Consider the following 21,983-nt stretch of genomic DNA (forward strand, 5'->3'; position numbering starts at 1 on the left):
TCTGTCGTCCACTTCAAACTCTCGAGCAGCTGCTCGATTTCCAATTTGTTCAGCACGTGAAATTACACTAAGCTTAAAACCAGCAGTATAGCTTCTGTGCCGTTTAGGGACATTTTCAAAAATCTTCCGCTCCCTTCTTACTTAAAAACTATCCAACAAGTACTTGTACCCAAACTGATGGGATCTGTATCTGGCAGAATGCCAAGAAAAATCCATTCATGCTCTAGGGGAAATACGTCAGAGTTCGTTATTGCGAGGCAGGTGGAGTCGTGTCCGCCTTTGAAAAAAATTGCAGAAAAGGCAGGGGTGGGGAGAGGATGGGTCCTGGAAGATTCATCGAATGGCAGAGGAGACACTATTCGAACTGATGAGAATGCTGATTTGAAAGGGAGAAGAATGTTATTGTTCTGAGATCTCGTTTAGGGTGAATAAGGCATGTAGGTCCGTTGAAAGAATGTAAACAAAATAATGTTCGTAAAAAGCAACTGAGTGGTCTTTTGTGTGGGGACAGCACCAGTCTATGCACAATGACAAGGCCATCCAAACTATGTACAATGACCATCATAGGAAATATTTTATTTTTAGTGCACCTAAATGCCGCATGGGTAGAAACACCGCACCCGCTGAAAATTTAAGTTTTAAACACGTAAGCGCCGTGGCGTTTCTTCCGGAAATTACCGTATTTTCTATTCACTTTTGAACAAATGACGAAAAATGCAAGTACCTAGTAGCTTCATCAAGAATCAAAATTTTGGGATCCTTGAGTAAAGCTCGTGCAATAGCTATTCTTTGTTTCTGGCCACCAGATACAGTAGTTCCTCTTTCACCAAGCACAGTATCATAACCATCATTAAAGCTACATATGAAGTCATGAGCATTTGCAAGTTTGGCAGCTTCAATAACCTACAGAATATGTACAAAACTAAACTTTTTTTAGCTACAACATAACAATACCAGATTTACATTAGATCATGTAAAACGTTTAGATAAACCAAAGATTATTTATGATTTAATACTGATATTTTATTAAAAGCAGTTCATGCGCTCGATGTAATTACATTACCATTTTTTAAATATTTTCAAAAGACTAAAAATATTGCAAGAGAACTCAGTTAATGAGCAATCATATAACAAATATAAAATTAATAAAGAATTAAAATTTGTGTATACTGACGATGTCAGATAAAAGTTTTTAAAATATTTAAATTTTTAATGTATTAACATAATAGACAATTTAATTCTTCAATTTATTTCTTCAACTTATTTTTCAATCTAAAATGTTGGTGGTAGAAGTGAAGTTTTAATTACTACAGTTCTGGCTATGCTTGCACTAGAAAGTAGCTAAAATTTGAAAAATAATGACTACATATTACTTACCATTAAATTCTTAGAAAATTTCACAATTCCAGTATTACTCTGCAGTTTTTAATAATAAAAACTTTAACATTCTTGTTCTGAATATGTTGCTTATGATATAGCTAATTACTTAATTTATAAAAACGCATATTTTATTTATAGCTATACAGGGTGATTCTAAATTAGTTTTACAAATTAAGAGGGGTGATAGCACTCATCCAGATGAGCAATAATTACCATGCAACACAGGGTCACATTCCACTGTGAGAGAGGCAGAAAAGAGGAATATTAGAATTTCAACCTGAACTTGTGTTGGGAGAGTGAATGAACAAGACCAAAAGTTGCACAATGAATTTAGTGAAAAACTCACAGAGAGTGCACAAAATGGATAAAACTGAAAACTTGGCATTTGAGTGTCAATTTGAGCTCAGACTTTGATGGCAAACACTAAAATGCACATCTTTGGTTCGCAAGTTATCAGTTTTGCAAACAATTGCAAAAAGTTAATTAACAAGGGCTGAATATTATCAACTAACTCCAATTTCTGCAGTATGCAAAGACAAGAATGAAAAGCTCCTTAAGTTCATGCTGTGTTCCGGCTGTCAGAACTTCGTGTCCCATAGAAGGGTGCTTCAAGTAGAAAGAGTGCAGCACAGTAGTCCAGGAGGACAGGCTAGAAGATGGCGAAGGGAGAAAAAACTGCTATCTTGATAGTATCAAACCTACCTTTGAGTTGGAGTTAGTTGATATTATTCAGCCCTTGATTAGATAATTAACTTGTTGCAATCATTTGCGAGGTTGAGACCTTGTGAACCAAAGATGTGCATTTCAGTGTTTGCCATCAAAGTCTGAGCTCAAATTAACACTCAAATGCCAAGTTTTTGGTTTTATCCATTTTGTGCATTCTCTGCAAGTGTTTCACTAAACTAATTGTGCAACTTTTGGTCCCATTCATTCGCTCTTCTAACACTGTTTAAGTTCAGGTTGGAATTTTAATATTCTTCTTTTCTACCTTACAGAGTGGAATGTGACCCTTGTTCTATGGTAATTATTGCTCCTCTGAATGAGTACTAGCACCCCTTTTAATTTGTAAAAACAATTTAGAATCATCCTGTAGATTTGTAACAAACTGCCTACATTTTGCAATCAAACAGAACAAAAATCTCTATACTTTTAAATGCATGTTTAAATCTGCTATATAAGTAAACTTGTTAGAGAAATATTGCTTTCTTTGATATACAAAAACTTCTAACTGAAACAGATGACTCAGATATAAATAAAATAATTAAACATCTGATAAACTGTCAACAAATTTGTTCTAAATTTAATATTTCTACAGAATAATCAAATTGTATTAAATATAGAATGATTTTTCATCTGAAAGAATATTTGAAATACTCATATATAATGAAGATTTATATATTAATTAATAATTGTATTAAATATAGAATGATTTTTCATCTGAAAGAATATTTGAAATACTCAGATATAATGAAGATTTAAAAACCAAAGATTTTATTAAATAAAATCACCTCTGAGTCTGAAGCATCAGGCCTTCCATACCGGATATTTTCCATTATAGACGTTGCAAAAAGAACAGGTTCCTAAACAAAAAAGAATTCATATTTTTAATTTTTTTAAATCTCTAAAATATTTAAATAGTAAAAATAGAATCTTTTATCTAACCAGGTTAAAATTAATTTTTTCACCCAATTAAAAAAAATCTTACTTGATCAATGTAACCAATAATATTTCCACGTAACCAGCTAGGATCTAATGATTTTATATCATAACCATCAATTGAAATGTTTCCGCTTCCAACATCATAAAATCTTTCTAACAAAGCAGCAACCGTAGATTTACCTGAAAGTAAAATATTGTTATGGATTTGGTATTTAAATAGTTGAATTATAAATTAAATTGTTTTAATCCCCTTGTAGTTCAGCGCGTGATGAATATTAAAGGAAAGCTAAGCCAAAAAATTAAAAATACAAGAGCACGTGCATTTAACATTTAATAAAAAAATATCTCTTTTTGATTTCGAGAAAGCATTAGAAAATTCTCGCGCATTTTAAAATCTTATAAAAAGGAGGGAAACCTCTGAATTCAGTTAGTTGCTGTTTTAAGTTTGTTTAGAAAAATGCTCTTGTTGACTGTAGCAAATTTGCGGATTAGCTTTCTTTAGCTATTTTGAATTAAGTTCTCTTGAACGTTTGAGTAGTTAAAAGATAACTACTGTGAGATATTGTAATACTGCACGAATATCTGAGGAAATTTAAGCATTTTTATTGTGGTAATAATAAATTTTGTTCATTTTTCATCTGACTTGTGCATTCATTTCATAACGAACCCGTACGCACGCAACAATATTTTATATAGCTTGTTTAAAAATATTCAGATTATATTATGAAATATGAATACTTTATACCTCCACCAGAGAGACCACATAATGCAACCATCTTCCTTGGAGGCAATGTGAGATTAAAATTCTTTAAAACAACCTATACAATAAAAAATTTTTTTTAATTATCTTACAAATTAAATGATAATATAATTATTAAATATCATGACAACTTTCAGTGCCTTGATACTTAGAGAAAGTGAAAAGTTCTTCCTTCTTTCAATTTTTGAATTTCCTCATATTATCATGCATGTACATTACGCAAAAAGATGAAAAAAGGGGAGGACAGTTCTATCTCCCATTCTTTGATTGACAAAATTCAAATTGCGGTTTTCACGTCTAAAAAGCGTGACTTAGGATATATATTAGATTTATACATATAGCATTGTTCTTCTGCAGATATTTTGACACAAAATCAGACTTTTTCTGAACCGACATGCCAATTTTTTTTCCATATTTCGATTTTACGACACAAATTATGTCTAAATATTAAATTCTGTAAAATCTGATGCAAAATTTATGAGGAAATTCAAAAATTTATCCTGGCATATTCTTTTTTGTTTGTGCCAAGAATAATTCACTTGGTGAACTTTTTAATTTATAGCAATCTATTTTCCTTCCTTTTTTTTCATTGCAGAAGCACGGGCAAAAAAGTCAGCATTCTTACTTTCAAATAATTATAACAAAGTGCGTAAAACACATTTGGATTATTATTGCTTATAATAGACATACCAAATTTCAAAACTCGCCAATATGTAAATTCACATATACCTTAGAAAATTTTGAATAAAAACTAATTTTTCATAAGTTTTCAAAATTTTAAAATGCTGCCACATTTTGTCAGAGAGTTTGTTTTGAACAATAAAAAATATCCCATATTCAATTATTATTATCATTTTGTTGTTGTTTTTTCATCTAGATTGATATCAGATGGTTTTAACTGGCATTTTTCTTCTTGAATGGATGAAATCAGTTGTATTTATCTATTTTTTTTTTTCAAACCAATATGGAGAATAATGTTGATAAAACTTCTCTCAAGCACCTGCAAAAGATTGATGATATTTGAAATGATGCTGTGAGGTACAGGTATCAAGTTAGTCAAATGTAGCTCAAGAAACCAAACATGCAGAAAATGCCCAGTGTTCTGAAATACAGCAGAAGAATATTGTTGCCAATTTGCCTCAGACTAAGGAGAACACTGCAGAGCGGCACATGTGTATTAACTGTATCACTAAATATTCTGCAAAAACTGTGTTTTTTAAAATTTTTATTTTATATAATTTGAGTTTTATTATGGTATTTGTAATGTGCATATGGCAACAATTTTATAACTCATCATGATATATTTTCTTGGGTATGTTATTCTATGTAGTTAAAAACTTGGAACACGTATTCAGAATAGCACCTGAATGCTGCTAGAGTGAAAATAAACATGAAGTAAAATTTAAAGATTACATTTATTCTATAATCTGTTTTTATGTAGATTTATCAACAGAGTTGATTCAGTTTGTGTGCTCCGATCTGACCCAATAGTGGAAATAAATTTTTAAGAATGTAAAACAAATTTGGCCTTTAATTTCCGGACTGAAGCAAATTAAAAACCGATTAGTGTTAGGATTCTTCTAGACTGAAGCTCTACAGAGATACAAAGACTAAGTACCCTTATCTGAAACTCTTTTATTAGTTTAATTACTGTTGTTAATTCAAAATGTCGCTGAGAAATATTTTGGTAAAGAAACACAAGTCAAAAATGCAGAGAACGGAATTAAGGCAAAAGACACCAAATGAAAATACGCAACAAATAGATTCCGAAATACTAAAAATTAAATTTAAAGCACTTGAGACAGAAATAAAATTCTAATTTCTATTCTTTGATTAGAATTTGTACTGATGAAAATATGGATATTCACATAAAACAGAAAGAAGAAAATGATGATATACTCTTAAATGTAGAAGTAACATGTAAATGTAAAAATGGAATTAAATCATAAACTAGTCCGATTTGTTAAGGAAATTAAAAATCAGAGTTGTCTGACTATATGAATACTGAGAACTATGTTAAATTACCCAAAATTACTTTTTGCCATGGTTTTCTGGTAATTTTCTGAATGACTTTTTTTCAAAGATATTTTTAGCTAGTGTTGGTCCAAATCATAATTTAACAGATGTGGCAAAACTTCAATTTTTAAAACCCGTCCTAAGAGGAGATGCTTATTTTACTGTGCAGTCAGTATCCATAATTGACTCTAATTATAAGTTAGCCTTCTTTCTACTAGAAGAAAGGTTCTTAAATTAATGCAAACAAGTGTATGCTCATCTGAAATATTTTATGAACATGCAGCCTATGCAAAATAAGTCTGTGTCAATAATATATAAATTTGATTATTACCAATATATAAACTTGATACAATATATAAACTTGATTAATATTACAAATGAATGTGTGAGGTCATTAGAAGTTTTAAGCTGAAAGGTTAAAGGGTTTTCTTCCAATGTATTTGCATAATTTTTTTTTTTTTTTTTTTTTATCGCTGAATCAGCAGACATACTTAATTTAAAAATTCAAAAGAAAAACACTTTTACTCCCGTATACAAAGTAAAGGAAGTATCGTAATTGCAAAAAATTTCAAGTATCATATTTCAACCAAAATATCCACTTTGCCTGCTCTTGAATCCTTTTGAACGATGTTTTTGCATTACATCTGTACATATGGACAGAATAAAGGACTCTTTTTCCTAAAACAGATTGAAAAATAAATTTAAAATGGATTTAGATGATATTTTATATACTCACTCTGTTAACGAGTTCAGTGAGCTCAGTTTTTTTTTATTCTTACATGATGGTAAATTATGCATTTTTTGCTTAAAAAGTGGTTGAGTTACACTGTTCTTATATTCTTGCTAAGTTTTTTGCGTTTTTTAGTTAATTTGCATGCAATAATTGTAGAATTATCAACAATTTAAAATTTGTTTAAGTGGTAGGAAGCCGCCATTTCTTTACATTTGAAACTGTTAAAATTCAGTTTCTGCACCTTCAGTGTCTTCTTGCCCAGCGGGACCAAAAGTGAACTTTCACTTATGTACACTAAAAAATCTGCCATCTTGTCCACTGGCCGAATTGCTTGTTTTTGCATAGAAACTCTAATTTTAATTGTAAAAATTGTTTTTTAAAACTGTTTTAACTGTATTTGGTGTTTTATGTTTTTCTGTATTTTGCAATTTTTAATGAAGATGTTTTATGTTTTTATGCATTTTTTCCTTGTTGCAAAGTTAGAACTGAATCAATTGACTGAGAAATATATCTCTAAAGAAATTCGAGGAAATAAGTTAAAATGAAATGCAAAAAAAGGGCCATACAAGGAAGTCGTGGTGTCCACATCAGATTTTTTCTATATAATGAAATGCTAGGTGATTATCTCAAACAAGGTATTACTGAGAAAGTGTCAGATAAAAATATGCCTCTCGGTTAACCACTTTTTTTACCTACCACATCAACCTAGAAATTAATGCATCAATGAAGACTAGGATAGTCTTTAATAACAGCTTACATAAGGTGGAATTACTCATGGATTGTCTATGGACAGGAACAAATTAAGTCCAGCATGTTTCATTTGCTAATTAATTTCTGATTAGCTAAAGTTGCTATTTCAGCAGATGTGGCAAAAGCATTTCTGAAGATTGTTTTGGAAAAAAAGGACCAAGAAGCAGTGCAATTCCTTTTTGTAAAAAACCCTCAATCAAATAATCTCAAATTAGTAACACAGAGATTCGAGTATGCATATTTTGAAATTAATTTGAGTCTGTTCTTGTTGGCTGCAACAATTAAAGAACACATATAAAAATATCTAGATGAGCAGGCAAATGTAGTTTAAATATTGAATTCTTGTATTTATGTAGACGACTTTATTACAGGACAAAACAGAGTAGAGGAAGTTCTAAGCTTATCACATAAAGCCAAAAATATTACGAATAAAGCAAATATGAACTTGCATAAATGGGTATCTAATGATCTTGAACTGATGAAAAGATGTGAAAAAGAAGGGTTTGAAATCCATCTGCAAAAAGTCAATGATTCAAATGAGACATTTAAGATCTTAAGAATATCCTGGTATACTAATCAAGACAGTCAGAGCACATAGTTTGATATAACTCTTAAAAATAAATGAAATATAAAACAGTTTACCTTAAAAACTGCAGGGAAGATTTTTGATCTCCTTGGGTTAATAATTCTATTCATTGTTAGATTAAAATTTTTACTATAAGAACTTTGGGTTCAAAAACTGACAGGGGATGATAAACGACCTACAGATATCACTCAAGAGTGGACAAAATGGTGTTGTGAGTGTCCTAAGTGATATCAGAGTTCCTAGATTTGTTTTGAATCCTGAAGCCAATTCTATAGCAATCCACTGCTTCTCAGTTGCCAGTCAAAGGGTGTATGGTTTGGTTGTTTACGAAGAATGCGTAATCATGAGCAAATTTTTTCTAGAAAGTTAACACAGCCAACAGACTCCAACGAAAGATAATCCAGCAAATACTGATGGTGGTGTTTGAATGGTGTATGTTGTTTGAACTGACTTTCTTGTAAATGATTCCAGATGGTGGTCATGCTATGACTTTCTAACACATCCCAAGATTCCTCAACAGGACTTGCCAACTAAGCTTGCTGAAGAAATTTGTCCAAACAAACCTAAAAAGGACTGAATAATGATTCTAAATTAAATTTTATTACATGTAGTGAACCAAATTTTTAAATGATATTCTTAATTTGCCTGCTAGTTATACTAATTCATATTGTAAGTTTCATATTCAAGTTTATCTATAATTGTAAGAATTCCAAGATAAGTAATGGAGTACTTTCTTTAGCTGAGGTCTGAATTTTATTGAAAGTCCAGAAAAGATCATTATAGTTTAAAATACTTTCATTTAGGATCACAATTTCTCTTACATCAATTATGACAAAGGTTCTGGCCACTTAATGTCAGAAACAATTCCAGAAAAATCATCTATAGATGTGAGACATGTTTTAAGAACAAACCCGTCACAGTTCAACAATTAATGGCTGAATTGCCCAAAGAGAGCACTACACCACCTTACCCATTTAACACCACTGGTGTTGTTTTCTGTAGCCCACTTGCTATAAAATTTAACAGTCAAAGTGAGGGAATTGTAAACAAAATTTATGTCATAGGATATGTATGTATAAGCATTAAAAGCCACACACTTTGTAACAGACTAAGCAAGCCAATCTTTTACTGCAAGCTTAAAACTTTAAAAAAAGAAAAAGAAAAAAAACTGGAAGAGGAAAGAAAATGTGCTAAAATAACAAATTCAATCCACCCATGTCACCAAATTTCAGTGGAACTGGGGAAGTCAGGGTTAAATTGTTTAACAGTCATTTGAAAAGAATTGTTGGTAATCAGAAGAATTCTTAACAATTGTAACAGAAACTGAAGGAGTCAAACCCTCTCACTCCAATTTCAGCTGACTAAAATATTGAAACTTTGACCCTCAGGTCACTTTTTGGTTGTCAGATCTCTCATAACTTTTGCTGAACCCCATTTATCCAACATAAATGAAAATAAACTTTCTAAATGACAAAGAATTACTAATTACACACAGAAAATCTGGAAATTGTGGATATATGATTATCTTAATAATTTATAATGGTGGAAAATTTTAGAAGACATTCAGTTGGGAACGCTTGTATTAATAAAAGATGAAAAATTACTCTCTACCAGATGGTTAGTGGGGAAAATGACTGTCACATTCTTGTCACTAGATGGCAGGCATCTCTTCCTTTTACTTTTTCTCTAATTGAGTTCTGAGAACGAGACTAGATTGGAACTGCTCGGAGGAGCGTAAAGACTCAAAATTAAAATGTACTGTCTTAAAATAATTATTACCTACCTTGTAAATAGTGTATATTAGTGCTTTATTTCAATAAATAATTAAAAGACAAGATGGAATGTTAATTCTAATAGAAACTCTTACTGGAAAATGTGATTATTAGAAGCCTGGCATCGAGAACACTGAAGATGCAGCAGGTAAGGAATTTTACATTAATTTTATTGTAAATAGAAGAACCTGGTGCAACATTTTTATGGTGCCCGAACAGGAACGCCTGGTTTTTTGAAAAGTTCTAATAAGGAGAATTCAAAAGCTGAATATTAAAATTGAAGATTTTAGTACTTGTTCTTGAAGTATTCAGCAAAAGAATAATTTTGTTTTCTAAGTAAGAGTTAAATATTTCCTTTTTATGAGATGTATATTTTTTGTGTAAGTGTTTGAATGTAAGAAAGATAATGGCAGAAGTAGATAAATTAAAAAAGAAAAGAAGTATCTTAAGAACTGCCGTTACAAAACTATTTAAGAAATTCGAAGGTGAATTAAATAAATCTAAAGGTAGTATTAATGAGCTCGAAGAATTGTTAGAACAGCTTAATGCTAAAACCGAAACACTATTTAATGCCGATGTAGAAGTTGAACCAATTCTGAGTGTAGATGAATTTGAAAATGAATTCGAAATTACACAACAATATCGTGAGAAGATAACGTTATGGAAATTCAGGCTTAAGAAACGGATTAAGGAACTTAATCATGACTTAAATGCACCGAACACTCAGCAAAATATAAAAGACACACCTAATGTTAAATTACCAAAACTTTCGATTCCCGTATTTTATGGGAACAGTAGTCAATGGCTTACTTTTTGGAATAGTTTTGAGTCCTCAATACATAATAACGAATCATTGAACAAAGTAGACAAATTTAATTACCTGAAAGCATATTTAGGAGGAACAGCTGCTAGTTGCGTTCAAGGACTTCCGCTATCGCCGAAACATTATGATTCAGCAATTCAAATCTTAGACGACCGTTTTGGAAGGAGAAACATTCTTATTAATTCACACATGAATAATTTGCTGAATATTGAATCATTAAAAAATGCGAATGACATAAAAACATTTCGTAATTTGTATGATAAAGTACAAACACAGATTAGATGTCTCGAAGTGTTAGATGTTGTATCGAAATCTTACAGCGCTTTGCTGTCTCCGATGATTTTGAAGTTATTGCCTTCAGAATCAACGCTTGAATTTCATAGAACACAAAATGTTGGCACCGATTATAACATAAAAGATTTAATGTCATTTTTACACACAGAACTTTCATCCCGCGAACGCACAAGGTCAACGGTTTCACAACAGCAAAAAGTATCCGATCGGCAACAGTCTTCTTCATCCCCCCTGCAACGAAAAGCGCATATGGTCTCTCAAACTGACATAATAAACCAAAGAATCCGACCCCTACAGATTTGCTTACAAAATCCGAATGCAGGGAGGAAAATATGAACTGCATCTTCTGTAATCAATTCCACAAGATTTATGACTGTAGTTTCGTTTCCGGCTTATCATTACAAGAAAAAAGGGACATTTTAAAAAGGAAATGTGCTTGCTATAAATGTCTAAAACCCCACCATTTGGAGCGAAACTGCAGAACAAAAATAACTTGTTCTATTTGTAAAAAACAACATGCAACTATTATGTGTAATAAACAAAATCCTTCTGTCAAGGTTTCGGAAATTAAAAAAGATGAAGAGATAGAAAATAACTTTCAAATCAAGCAGGATGTTCAGATGTATATTTGCAAACTTTAGTTGTTCGCATATATGAAAGAGGGAATAACCAATTTGTTCGAGCGATAATTGACACCGGAAGTCAAAACTCATACATAAGCAGGTATGCAGCAGAAAGGTTACAATTAAGAAGCTTAGGTGAACAAGCGTAACCCATGGACTTTTCGGTGGCATAGAAGTTTCGGAAAAACATAAACGTTATAGAATAAAATTGGGTAGCGTAGATAAACGGTATAATTGCGAAATCAATGTATTAGATAAAAGAAAAATATGTTCTTCGGTCCCTAAAATAAAAAATATACACTGGATTAGGGAACTCAGAAGAAGAGGAATTTACGTCAGTGATGTTTTTGAAAATGGAAATTGCAGATTATTCCAGGAGAACCCCCAAGAGATTCATTTGTTGTTAGGGGCAGATGTTGCTGCAAATTTATTTACAGGTAAAATCGAAGTTCTTTCTTGGGGAAGATTAGTTGCTGTAAGTACAAGACTTGGGTGGACAGTCATGGGGAAAGCAAACACTGAGAATTATGAAATAGAAAATTCCTTTTCCACGCTTTCGTTATCTTTACATATTTCTGATGCCATGCTGTCAGAACTGTGGAGGCTTGATGTTATTGGAATAACAGATCCAGTTACAAAAAAGGCTAGAGAGGAAAGGGATTTGCAAGCAAAATTGCAATTCGAAAATTCTGTATCTCTAAACGAAGAAGGGCAAGTGCTTTCATTTAACACTTAAAAAAAAGGGATCAGTACATTAATATTAATGCTTCAATTTTAACAAATAAGCATTTTCAAAATAAGGATTGTATTTAATATTGAATATTTTACAACAGATTATAAAGAAACAAGACAGTCTATAATACCGAATTTATACAGTAAGTATTAAAATTTAATCTACCTGAAAATTACAGTAAATATTAAAATTTAATCTGTAAGAAAGTCTACTTGAAAATTACAGTAAATATTAAAATTTAAGCTGTAAGAAAGTCTACCTGATCTGGATGAGTGGGATTAAAATCAGGTAGATTAAATTTAATCTACCTGAAAATTACAGTAAATATTAAAATTTAATCTGTAAGAAAGTCTACCTGATCTGGACGAGTGGGATAAGCAAATGTAACATTGTTAAATTTAACTTCTCCATAGAGCTCATCATCTCTGATTCTTTTACCACCTTTCAGTGGTATCCTTGGTGATAAATTCATGTACTGAAATTAACAACATAATTTAGACATAACCAAAGAAAATAACAACAGAAATCTTTCTACATCTAAGAGATGAGACAGGTATTTAAAAAATTATAATTTATAGTAATAAAAAAGTTAATTAAGTAAAATTTTTCTATTACATTGTTAAACATCTAAAAATTCAAAATTTATTTTACTAAAAAAAATTTAGAAATTCAATTATTGAAATATTATTTAATAATTCAGTAAAGAAATCAAAACTATCATGCAATTAAAAAATATAAAAGAGACAGGCATAGAATACATACATTCAAAATGTGTATGATGGTGTATCTCTGACACAAAATCTAACATGTTAGATGCACCGAAAACAAGTTTTTTACAGTGCAACACACAAAACAACTGACAAACACACATATTAGATAAATATAAGTTTAAAACAATAGGACACCTAGAAAATCAACAGAAATGCTAAGACCATGAAAGCTGAGACAAAACAATACAGGTAATGATATGAGATGTGTACATGAGTTAAATTATAAAAGTTAAGATACATTAAAATGCACAGTATTAAAATACCAACGTGTAGACACTAAAACAAAAATCAAATCAAATTATATAGAATAAGTAGTTCAGGTATTGAAATAAATAGGTATTGGTCTCTTTTCTGATTATATGGTCAAGAGGCAAGTCACAGTCATTAAAATACTCGAGTCTAAGATTGTTAAAATACGGATATTCTGCTAAAAAATTATGCACAGAAAGAATAGTATTACAATGTTTACAAATAGGTTCATTCTTGACTTTTAATAGGTAATTGTGCATAATTCGAGAATGACCAATTCCAAGACGGGTTAGAATTACTTCCTCCTTCCAGTTTCTAGTGGCTTTCTAATATTCTACTTGTGGTTTTACCTTTCTTAACTTACTAGTGAGCTGATTATTCCAGAAACTTGCCATTTATTGAAAATCCTCTGCTTGATGACTTTCTTAATGTCTCTGTAAGGGACAAGCCAACATGATCATTCCTCAGCAGACTTTGCAGTGATATCTGCCAGCTCATTTCTCTGTATGCCCACATGTCCAGGGACCTAGCAGTAGAGGATCTGATATCCTTGAATTCTCAAATTCAGATTTAGACTTTGGGTTTTTAAAATGAGTGTATTCCGAGCATCTGAAATTGCTTCTAAAGCTTTTAGTGCACTAAACAAGCTAGTATAAATAATAAAAATTTTCTGGAACTATTTGGATATAAAAGAAAGTGCGTAATAAAAAGCAGTTAATTCTGAAGTAAGCACAGAGCATGCCATGTGTAAGTGCTTAACCCTCCATATGGTTTCCAATCATGAAGGCTGCTCCAACATGATTTGCTGCTTTTGATCCATCCATGTACCATGGGTATTTAACTGCAGTATGCTCTGAACTGGGGATGTCCTAAATGCTCCAGAATATATCCGCAGAGCCTGATGATGAATAGGATCTAGTTTCATAAAACAGAAAATCCATAGAAAACTGAACCATAGTCCAATCTATGGAGTGGAGAAGTGCTCTATGGATGTGGAACAGAGAGCCACATTCCGCGCCTTTAGAGGTGTTGATCAGGACTTTTTAAAATATTTAATATCTTCAAATACTTCTTCTTCAAGTACTGCACATGTGGAAGGTAGGTCAGCTTTCTATCAAAAAGCATCCCTAAAACTTTTACTTCAGATACAACTGGAATCATTGACTCTTGAAGGTAAAGCTGAGGTTCAGGATGGAGATCTCTCTTTCTGCAGAACTCCAAACAGTCTTCTGTTTTGAGAACACAAAACCTTTCCCATTTGCCCATTCCTGAATCCTGTATACAGCGATCTGCAATTGCCTCTCCACGTATCTCAAATCTGCACCTTGACATCTGATCTGAAGGTCGTCAACATACAATAATCCTGAAACCATAGAGGTTGCTGTGCAAACCAGTAACGTGGAGATTTCACGAAATGCCATATCTCTATGCCTTATCGTAAGCCTTTTCAATGTCAAAGAACTAGGTGGTTTTGTTTCACAAAGGCTTAGAGGTTTCCAAAAGTAACATATTGTCAACAGGTGTCCTACCTCTACGGAACCCAGTCTGAAAATGGCGAGACAACATTATTCTTTTCTAGGTAATAGACTAGGTGGCTGTTTACCATTTTTTTAAATAGCTTGCAGAGACAAATGATAAGTGTGATGGGCCAAAAGTTAGATGGATTCTTCGGGTCTTTCCCTGGCTTAGTTATGGGAATGACTACAGCTTTCTTCCATGCATTGGAAAAAGCATGCTCCTTCCACACTCTATTATAAAGAGTGAGGAGGGCAGTCAATGACTTACAGGACAGATGCTTCAGCATTTCATAACTTAAACTATCTGGATCCAAGGTAGATCTACATGTTTGAAGCAAAGCTTTCTTTATTCAAGCATGTTAAAATCAGTGTTATAAGATGCAGAGTTGGAAGAGTTCAAGGTAAAGGGAATTTTCTCAGTGTAACTTCTGAGGAAAAAATTATGATGCATAACTGCTGCTACTAGAGACTGCAGCAAAAGTAAGTCTTCCCAATAATTTTTACAGTTTCTTCTGTGGTGATAAACACTCGTCCATCTCTTTCCAAAAAGGAAAGAGTGTGGTCTTTATACATTCTGCATGCCTTTCAAACTACAGTAGAAGTCCAGAAATCCGCAAAGCCTGGGACCAGAGGTTGTGTGGATTTTAGGATTTTGCAGATGTCAGGACAGAAAAGATAAATCATAATATTCAGACTAAAAGTGCAAAATAAATAAGGCATATTAGACACATTTAATTAAATTATTATATACATTATTGCAATAACTTACTATATGCATTAAATTATTATTACATATATAAATTGATTACATTATTCATTGTATTATATATACACAGCATCGAGGTTTGCCAATTTCGCCTCATGCAAAGATTTCTGGTTTCGGATTCCGGTGTTAGAATCACTGTTGCTGTAAAATTTCACCAGCTTTTCTTTCTTTTTTCATATATCACACACAATCGTATTGCAATTCCATACGATTCTGCTATAAAATGCACCTATCTCCATCTTTTGCAGAATTTGCACTTTCTGCATTACCGTCAATGCAACGTGTTTACGTTTTTCATCATTGCAAGCAGTAAAATCATGAGTGCATTTCTTATCTGTAATTGTATTAAAAAGGGCTGAAATTTAAAATATTCTTAATTTATCCACAAAATATCCGGATAAAAGAAGATGCAGCACTAAATAATCTCGTGAAATAACAAAGATTAGAAAATACAACGTGAATCGTGAACTTGAAAGAAGAGTTGAGTGAATCGTCTGCTTTCTTACCTTAATGCAGAGATTAGAGAAAAAAAAAACTTATATCATGATGTCAATAATTGGGTATTTCCGTTATGACTCATTATTATTCGGTAAGTATTTTTTCTTCAATATTTCGTACTCAATATTGTGGTTTCCGGAACCTATTGTAATGTATTTTGCAGTAATTTACAAAACAGACAATCTTCTTAGTAGAACATAAATTTTATTTCTAGTTCTCGGTGAAAGACAAATTTTATAAAATTCTTAAGTGGCAAAATTTTAATACTACTTCTAGCTGCAAAATCTTCAGAATACTAAATTTTTTTTTAACAATATCTCTCGTTGCTGAGTAACGGTTTGATACAAATATGGCGTTGCCACTTCAACAATAATTATATTTATTTATTAAATAACAAGATATTACAACCTCTCCCCCCTCCAGATAAACTTTAATTTATATTTTTATAAATTAAAGTTTACAGTTTTTAAAACAATAATATCAGCACAACACAGAATTAAAATACAATTAGAGAATTAAACAAGAAATAACATAATAACATACACTGAAGAAGAGAGAAAGGAACAAAATATTTTTTTTATCTATATAGAGAAACAAATTATTTAATCAGGCCAGGGAGTACGACTTAATGCGTCTACATTTTTATGGTTTTTACCACTTCGATGAACGATCGTGTAATTGTAAGGTTGTAGTACCAGTGCCCATCTCATAAGTCGTGGATTTAGACTCACATTATTTTTGAGCCAAACTAAGGGATTATGATCGGTCATGATGAGGAATTTAGTATGCCCGTCTAAATAACATTGAAGTTTCTTTACAGCAAATATTATGGCGGCACATTCCTTTTCTGTGGTGCAGTACTTTTTTTCAGTTTCTGTAAACTTCTTACTGAGGTATAATACTGGATGTTCATTGTCTCGTTCATCTTTTTGAGCTAAAATGACACCCATACCAGAGTTTGACGCATCAGTTTGCAAAATAAACTCCTTATTGAAATCAGGTGCATGTAGTATAGGCCTTTGAGACAGTTTCTTTTTTAGCTCTTCAAATGCTTTTGTGCACTCTTCTGTCCAATTTATTTTCCCTTTCTTTAAGTTTCCTTTCAAAGTTTCTGTTAAAGGTGCTGCGATAGATGAGAACATGGGAATGTAATGATTATAATATCCCGCTAATCCTAAAAATGCTCTGACTTGACTTTTTGTGGATGGCACTGGAAAATCAAGAATAGTTTTTACTTTCACTTCACTTGGCATTCTTATACCACGACCTACAATATGTCCTAGATATTTTACTCTATCTTGAGCAAATTTACATTTTATTGGTTTAATAGTTAAACCAGCGTCCTTTATTTTGGACAAAACGGCTTTCAGGTGACTTAGATGTTCTTCCCAGGTGTTTGAAAAGATTGCCACGTCATCTGAATATGGAACAGCAAAGTTTTCACAACCGTGAAGGATTTCGGCCATCATTTTACTAAATGAAAATGGTGCATTTTTAAGTCCGAAAGGCATCCGTAGAGGTCTAAATGTGCCAAAACTTGTAACAAAAGTGGCTAATCTTTGAGCATTAGATGTTAAAGGTATTTGCCAGCATCCCTTTGTTAAATCCAAAAGAGTTATATATTTTGCGCCTGCTACCGTTTCTACTTGTTGTTCGATGTTAGGCAAGGGGAAGAATTGTGTTTTAGTCAATTTATTCAATTTTCTATAGTCGATACAAGGTCTTGGATCCCTCCCTGCTACTTCTACTAAAATCATAGGAGAAGTGTAATCTGAATCTCCTATTTCAATTATTTTATGCTGAAGCATTTTATCAATTTCTGTTTTTAATATATCCGTTTGTCTAGGAGACGTTCTGTATGGTTTACAGTGGATTGGGGTGTTTTCTGTCAATTGAATATCATGCGTTATTAAATGAGTTTTTCCAGGTTTATTAGAAAAGATTTTTGAAAACTTCAGCAGCATATCATGCAATTCTTGAATCTGTTGTTCATTTAGCTTATCACTTAAGGAGCTGTTTTCTTTGCTGTCCTCAAAATCGAACAATGTTGGTTCAGAGTCAATTGTTGGGAAATTTTCCTCCATATCATCAATTTCAGATTGATCTTCTGTAATCATAAGGTTAACCGATTCTGCTCGTCTATGATAGGGTTTTAGCATGTTAACATGGTAGACTTGGTTAAAGTCATTTTTTTCTTCGAAACTCACAACATAATTAGTTTCGGATAATTTCTTCTCAACCTTCCCAGGACCTTTCCATTCAACTGCTAGTCTGTTTGGTTTATTCGTTGATACAAATAATACTAAATCCCCTTCAGAGAATTCTCTTTTTATAGCTTTACGATCGTACCACACCTTTCTTTTGGTTTGCATTTCCAGCATTTTATCTGTAGCCAGCTCTTTGCATCTTTTTAACCGATTTATCAATTGAAAAACGTATTCAACAACATTATTTCCTTCGTCTTTAAGATTCATCCATTGTTCATATAATAATGTTACAGGTGTTCTAAGATTTCGACCATATACTAATTCTGCAGGTGTAAATCCCGTACTCTCGTGCGTTATTGTTCTTAAAGCAAATAGAGCTGCGGGAACTTGCTTCTCCCACTCAGGGGCTGCTTCGATACATAAAACTTTTAAAATTCGTTTGATTGTTTGGTGAAATCTTTCAACAGGGTTGCTCTGCAGATGGTGTACTGAGCTTCTAGTTACTTTTATTCCAAATTTTTCTACAAATTCTATGGCTAGATTGCTCATAAAGGAGGTACCTTGATCAGTTTGTATTTCTTTTGGGAAACCCATTCTACTAAATATTTGTAACATGGCGTCAATTACTGACGTTGTGCCAATATTAGGAACAGGTACAGCATCCGGATATTTTGAAGCTAAACAAATAGCTGTAATTAAATATCTATTGCCATTCGGTGTTGTTGGTAAAGTTAATTTTTGAAAATACTTCTGCAATAATTGGTACTAAAGTTAAAGGTGCTTTGGCTTTATCATTAGATTTTCCCACTCTTTGACATGGATCGCAAGTTTTAACATGCTCTTCTATTTCTTTATAGCAATTAGGCCAGTAAAAGTATCTTGTTAATCTATCTTTAGTTTTCACGACGCCTAAATGTCCAGATGTGCTATCATGACATAATGACTTTATTTGATCCCTATATTTTTCAGGAATAACAATTAATTCCCTTTCATTTCCGTTTTTATCCATTTTCCTTTTCACCAACAATCCGTTTTCTTTTACTTTGAAATCATTTGTCTTGCTGGAATTTTCATTTTTAGCTTCCTTAAGTAATGACGTTAGATCTCTGCTTTGATGCTGAGATTCAATTAATTCCTTTGAATTAACATTAATCACTTTCTTAATTTCCTTGTCTTCCTCATCAGCTTGCGGTAAAATATCTTCGTCAGTTTCAATAAACTTCACTTCTTCTAGTTTCTCCATTTCAATTTCTCTGCTTCGGTCATCTTCATGAGATCTTTTTACTTGAGATCGTGTCAAAACCGCATTTATTTTTTCTAAATTTAAGAATGATTTATTTTTGAACAATTGTGCAGTTTTGTTACCCAATACATATCTTCCGGGATCATTTGTAACAACAGCTGCCTTTGTCTTTATATTACCAAGCTCGCAATTAATTTCAACTTCCGCTAACGGTAGACATACTAAATGGTCATTTAAAAGATATTGCACCCAGACATGTTCTCCGGTCATTTTTGCGTTATCTATGTATTTCCGAGAAATAACATCAACAGTGGCTCCTGTGTCTCGAAGAATAGGCATTTCATGCCCATTAACTAAACCGTTAATTGTATATGTCTCTAACAAATCATCATTCGAAGATACGCAATTTATCTTTTCATTTGGTTTTAAGCGAGGACACTGAGGCTTAAAATGTTCGTATGATCCACACTCGAAACAACGTGGTCGATACCTTTTGTCATATAAATTTTCTTGGTTCTTGTTTTGAAATTGACTTCTTTGTCGGTGATCTTTCTGGTATTTTGAATCGTCCCATTTATCAGACTGCTTAAAATGAGGCGGATGCTCTATTTTTTTCACAAAATTATCATAACGCGGTTTAAATTATCCTTTGTTAATTTTCTCAGTCTGATTGACAGAAAATTTCGGTTTTATTATTTTCCTCACATCTTCAAAATCTTCAATTTTCTTAACTATTTCAGTAGGTGAAATGATGGTTGTCCATTGATCCATAAAATGTTCTTTGAAATCAAGAGAAGTACGCTTTTTTATTTGATCAACCAGCATGAGATCTTTTAGCTGTTCAAAAGTTTTAATGTTTAATCCGTTAAGCCATCCTTCTAAATAATTCTTTAATTCATAGTAGAAATCATACCAAGTACTTTCAGTAGATTTTTGGTGTTTATTAAATAGTTGTCGAAATTTTTCCGCAGTCAATTTAAATCGTTGTAACAGTAAAGTTTTTACATATTCATACTTTTTCGCTTCCTCTTCTGGTTCTCTAGCAATAAGCTGAACAATGTCAGGAGGCAGTAATGAAATAAGTTGAGTCACTTGATTTTCAGCAGGTATATTCATTATTTTAGCTTGACGCTCAAATAACACCAGGAATAAACTTATTTCATCTTCTTTAGGGTTGAAACGTGGCATGACATCGTGAATTCTGATTTTTAAAGGCTGCTCAGGTAACTGCGTAGTTTCTGCCGGCTGTGCTGTGGCAGCCATTGCTTCCAGCTGAAGTTTCTGTAGCTCAAAGGCTCTAATTCGCTCTTCTCTTTCACGCTCTTCTTTTCTTTCCCTTTCTTTTCTTTCGCGTTCCTTTTCTCTTTCTTCTCTTTCGCGTTCTTTTTCTCTTTCTTCTCTTTCGCGTTCTTTTTCTCTTTCTTCCCTTTCGCGTTCTTCTCTTCTTTCTCTTTCTTCTCTTTCACGTTCTTTTTCTCTTTCTTCTCTTTCGCGTTCTTTTTCTCTTTCTTCTCTTTCACGTTCCTTTTCTCTTTCTCTTTCTTTTCTTTCACATTCTTCTTTTCGTTCCCTTTCTTCTCTAATTGCAGCCAGTAGTTCTCGAGTAAACTCCTCATCATAATCGGGACTTTCAGTAATCAGTTTATGCAATTGAGCAATCTTAAATTCAGGTTTCACGGTTAAACCTAACTCTTCTGCTAGTACTTTTAAATCCTGTTTTTTACTCCTAGCTAAGAATGACATGTTGACACAAGTTACTTTTAATAGGCTTCCTTTTGAAATTCAATCTAAAAGCTCGTACTTGTATTAAAAATATATAATTTCTGGCGAGATTTAATTTCTCGAATATGAAATTCACACTAACCAATTGGAGAGAATTATTTAAACAACTTTGCCAGGTTGGCACAAAATAATTTAATACTACGTCGGGTTGATGTTTTAACTCACTATTCACAAGCCTCGTTAGCTATAACTGTATAAACACCTTTGCCAGTAAGGCAATACAATGGAATTTTACCAACGTCAGTTTGACGATTTTACTATCTATCTCCATGCCTGGTTGGCGATAACAAAAACAATTTTTGCCAGTTTGGCAATACAACCTTTAGAATATACAATCTGTAATACGTCGGGATGACGTTGCTATCTACCACACGCCTGGATGGCGAGAACTAAGAAAAAACCTTTTGAAAAATTCTGCAGTATAATCAAATCACACTACGTTAGTTTGACGTTGCTACTTATTTTCCACACACCTGCTTGGCAACAAATTCAAAATTCAGCTAGCAGTTCTTTTTTTTTTTTTTATAAACGCCGGGATGGCTTACACATATCAATAATCCATAAAAATTCAATACAAATAAAAGTTAAGCATAAACAATAATTTTAAAATACTTCTTTACCACAAATATCAATTATAAATTTAAGCTGAATATTTTTAGTGTCAGTTATTTTAAACAAAATCTTACACGATAAACTATAATTCTGAAACAATCTATTAAAATTCAATAAAAGATTTTTTAAGAAAACCCAAAGTTATTCTTATCTTCAGAGATCAGCAGTATCCTGTATTGACAGATTTTTGCTCGGATGCAATTTATAGAA

At 32.3% G+C, this 21,983-nt stretch overlaps 1 protein-coding gene across 5 annotated transcripts in view; it reads right to left on the bottom strand.

The window, feature by feature from the left end:
- LOC118203162 (mitochondrial potassium channel ATP-binding subunit) overlaps positions 1-21,983 on the bottom strand; it is a 96,400-nt gene that overhangs the window by 21,674 nt on the left and 52,743 nt on the right. For 4 of the 5 annotated variants that reach the window (XM_035375444.2, XM_035375429.2, XM_035375420.2 and 1 more), the window contains exons 12-16: positions 12,485-12,604; positions 3,785-3,857; positions 3,086-3,219; positions 2,889-2,960; positions 725-903 (exon numbers count right to left, since the gene is read on the bottom strand). In XM_035375444.2, coding sequence (XP_035231335.1) covers positions 725-903; positions 2,889-2,960; positions 3,086-3,219; positions 3,785-3,857; positions 12,485-12,604 — 578 coding nt within the window. The remainder of the gene's footprint in view (positions 1-724; positions 904-2,888; positions 2,961-3,085; positions 3,220-3,784; positions 3,858-12,484; positions 12,605-21,983) is intronic. The other variant, XR_004760518.2, reaches the window with a different exon arrangement.

This window comes from Stegodyphus dumicola, chromosome 12 (assembly GCF_044657685.1).
Source record: "Stegodyphus dumicola isolate Sdum_Otavi_A_Nest chromosome 12, ASM4465768v1".
NCBI lineage: Eukaryota > Metazoa > Arthropoda > Arachnida > Araneae > Eresidae > Stegodyphus > Stegodyphus dumicola.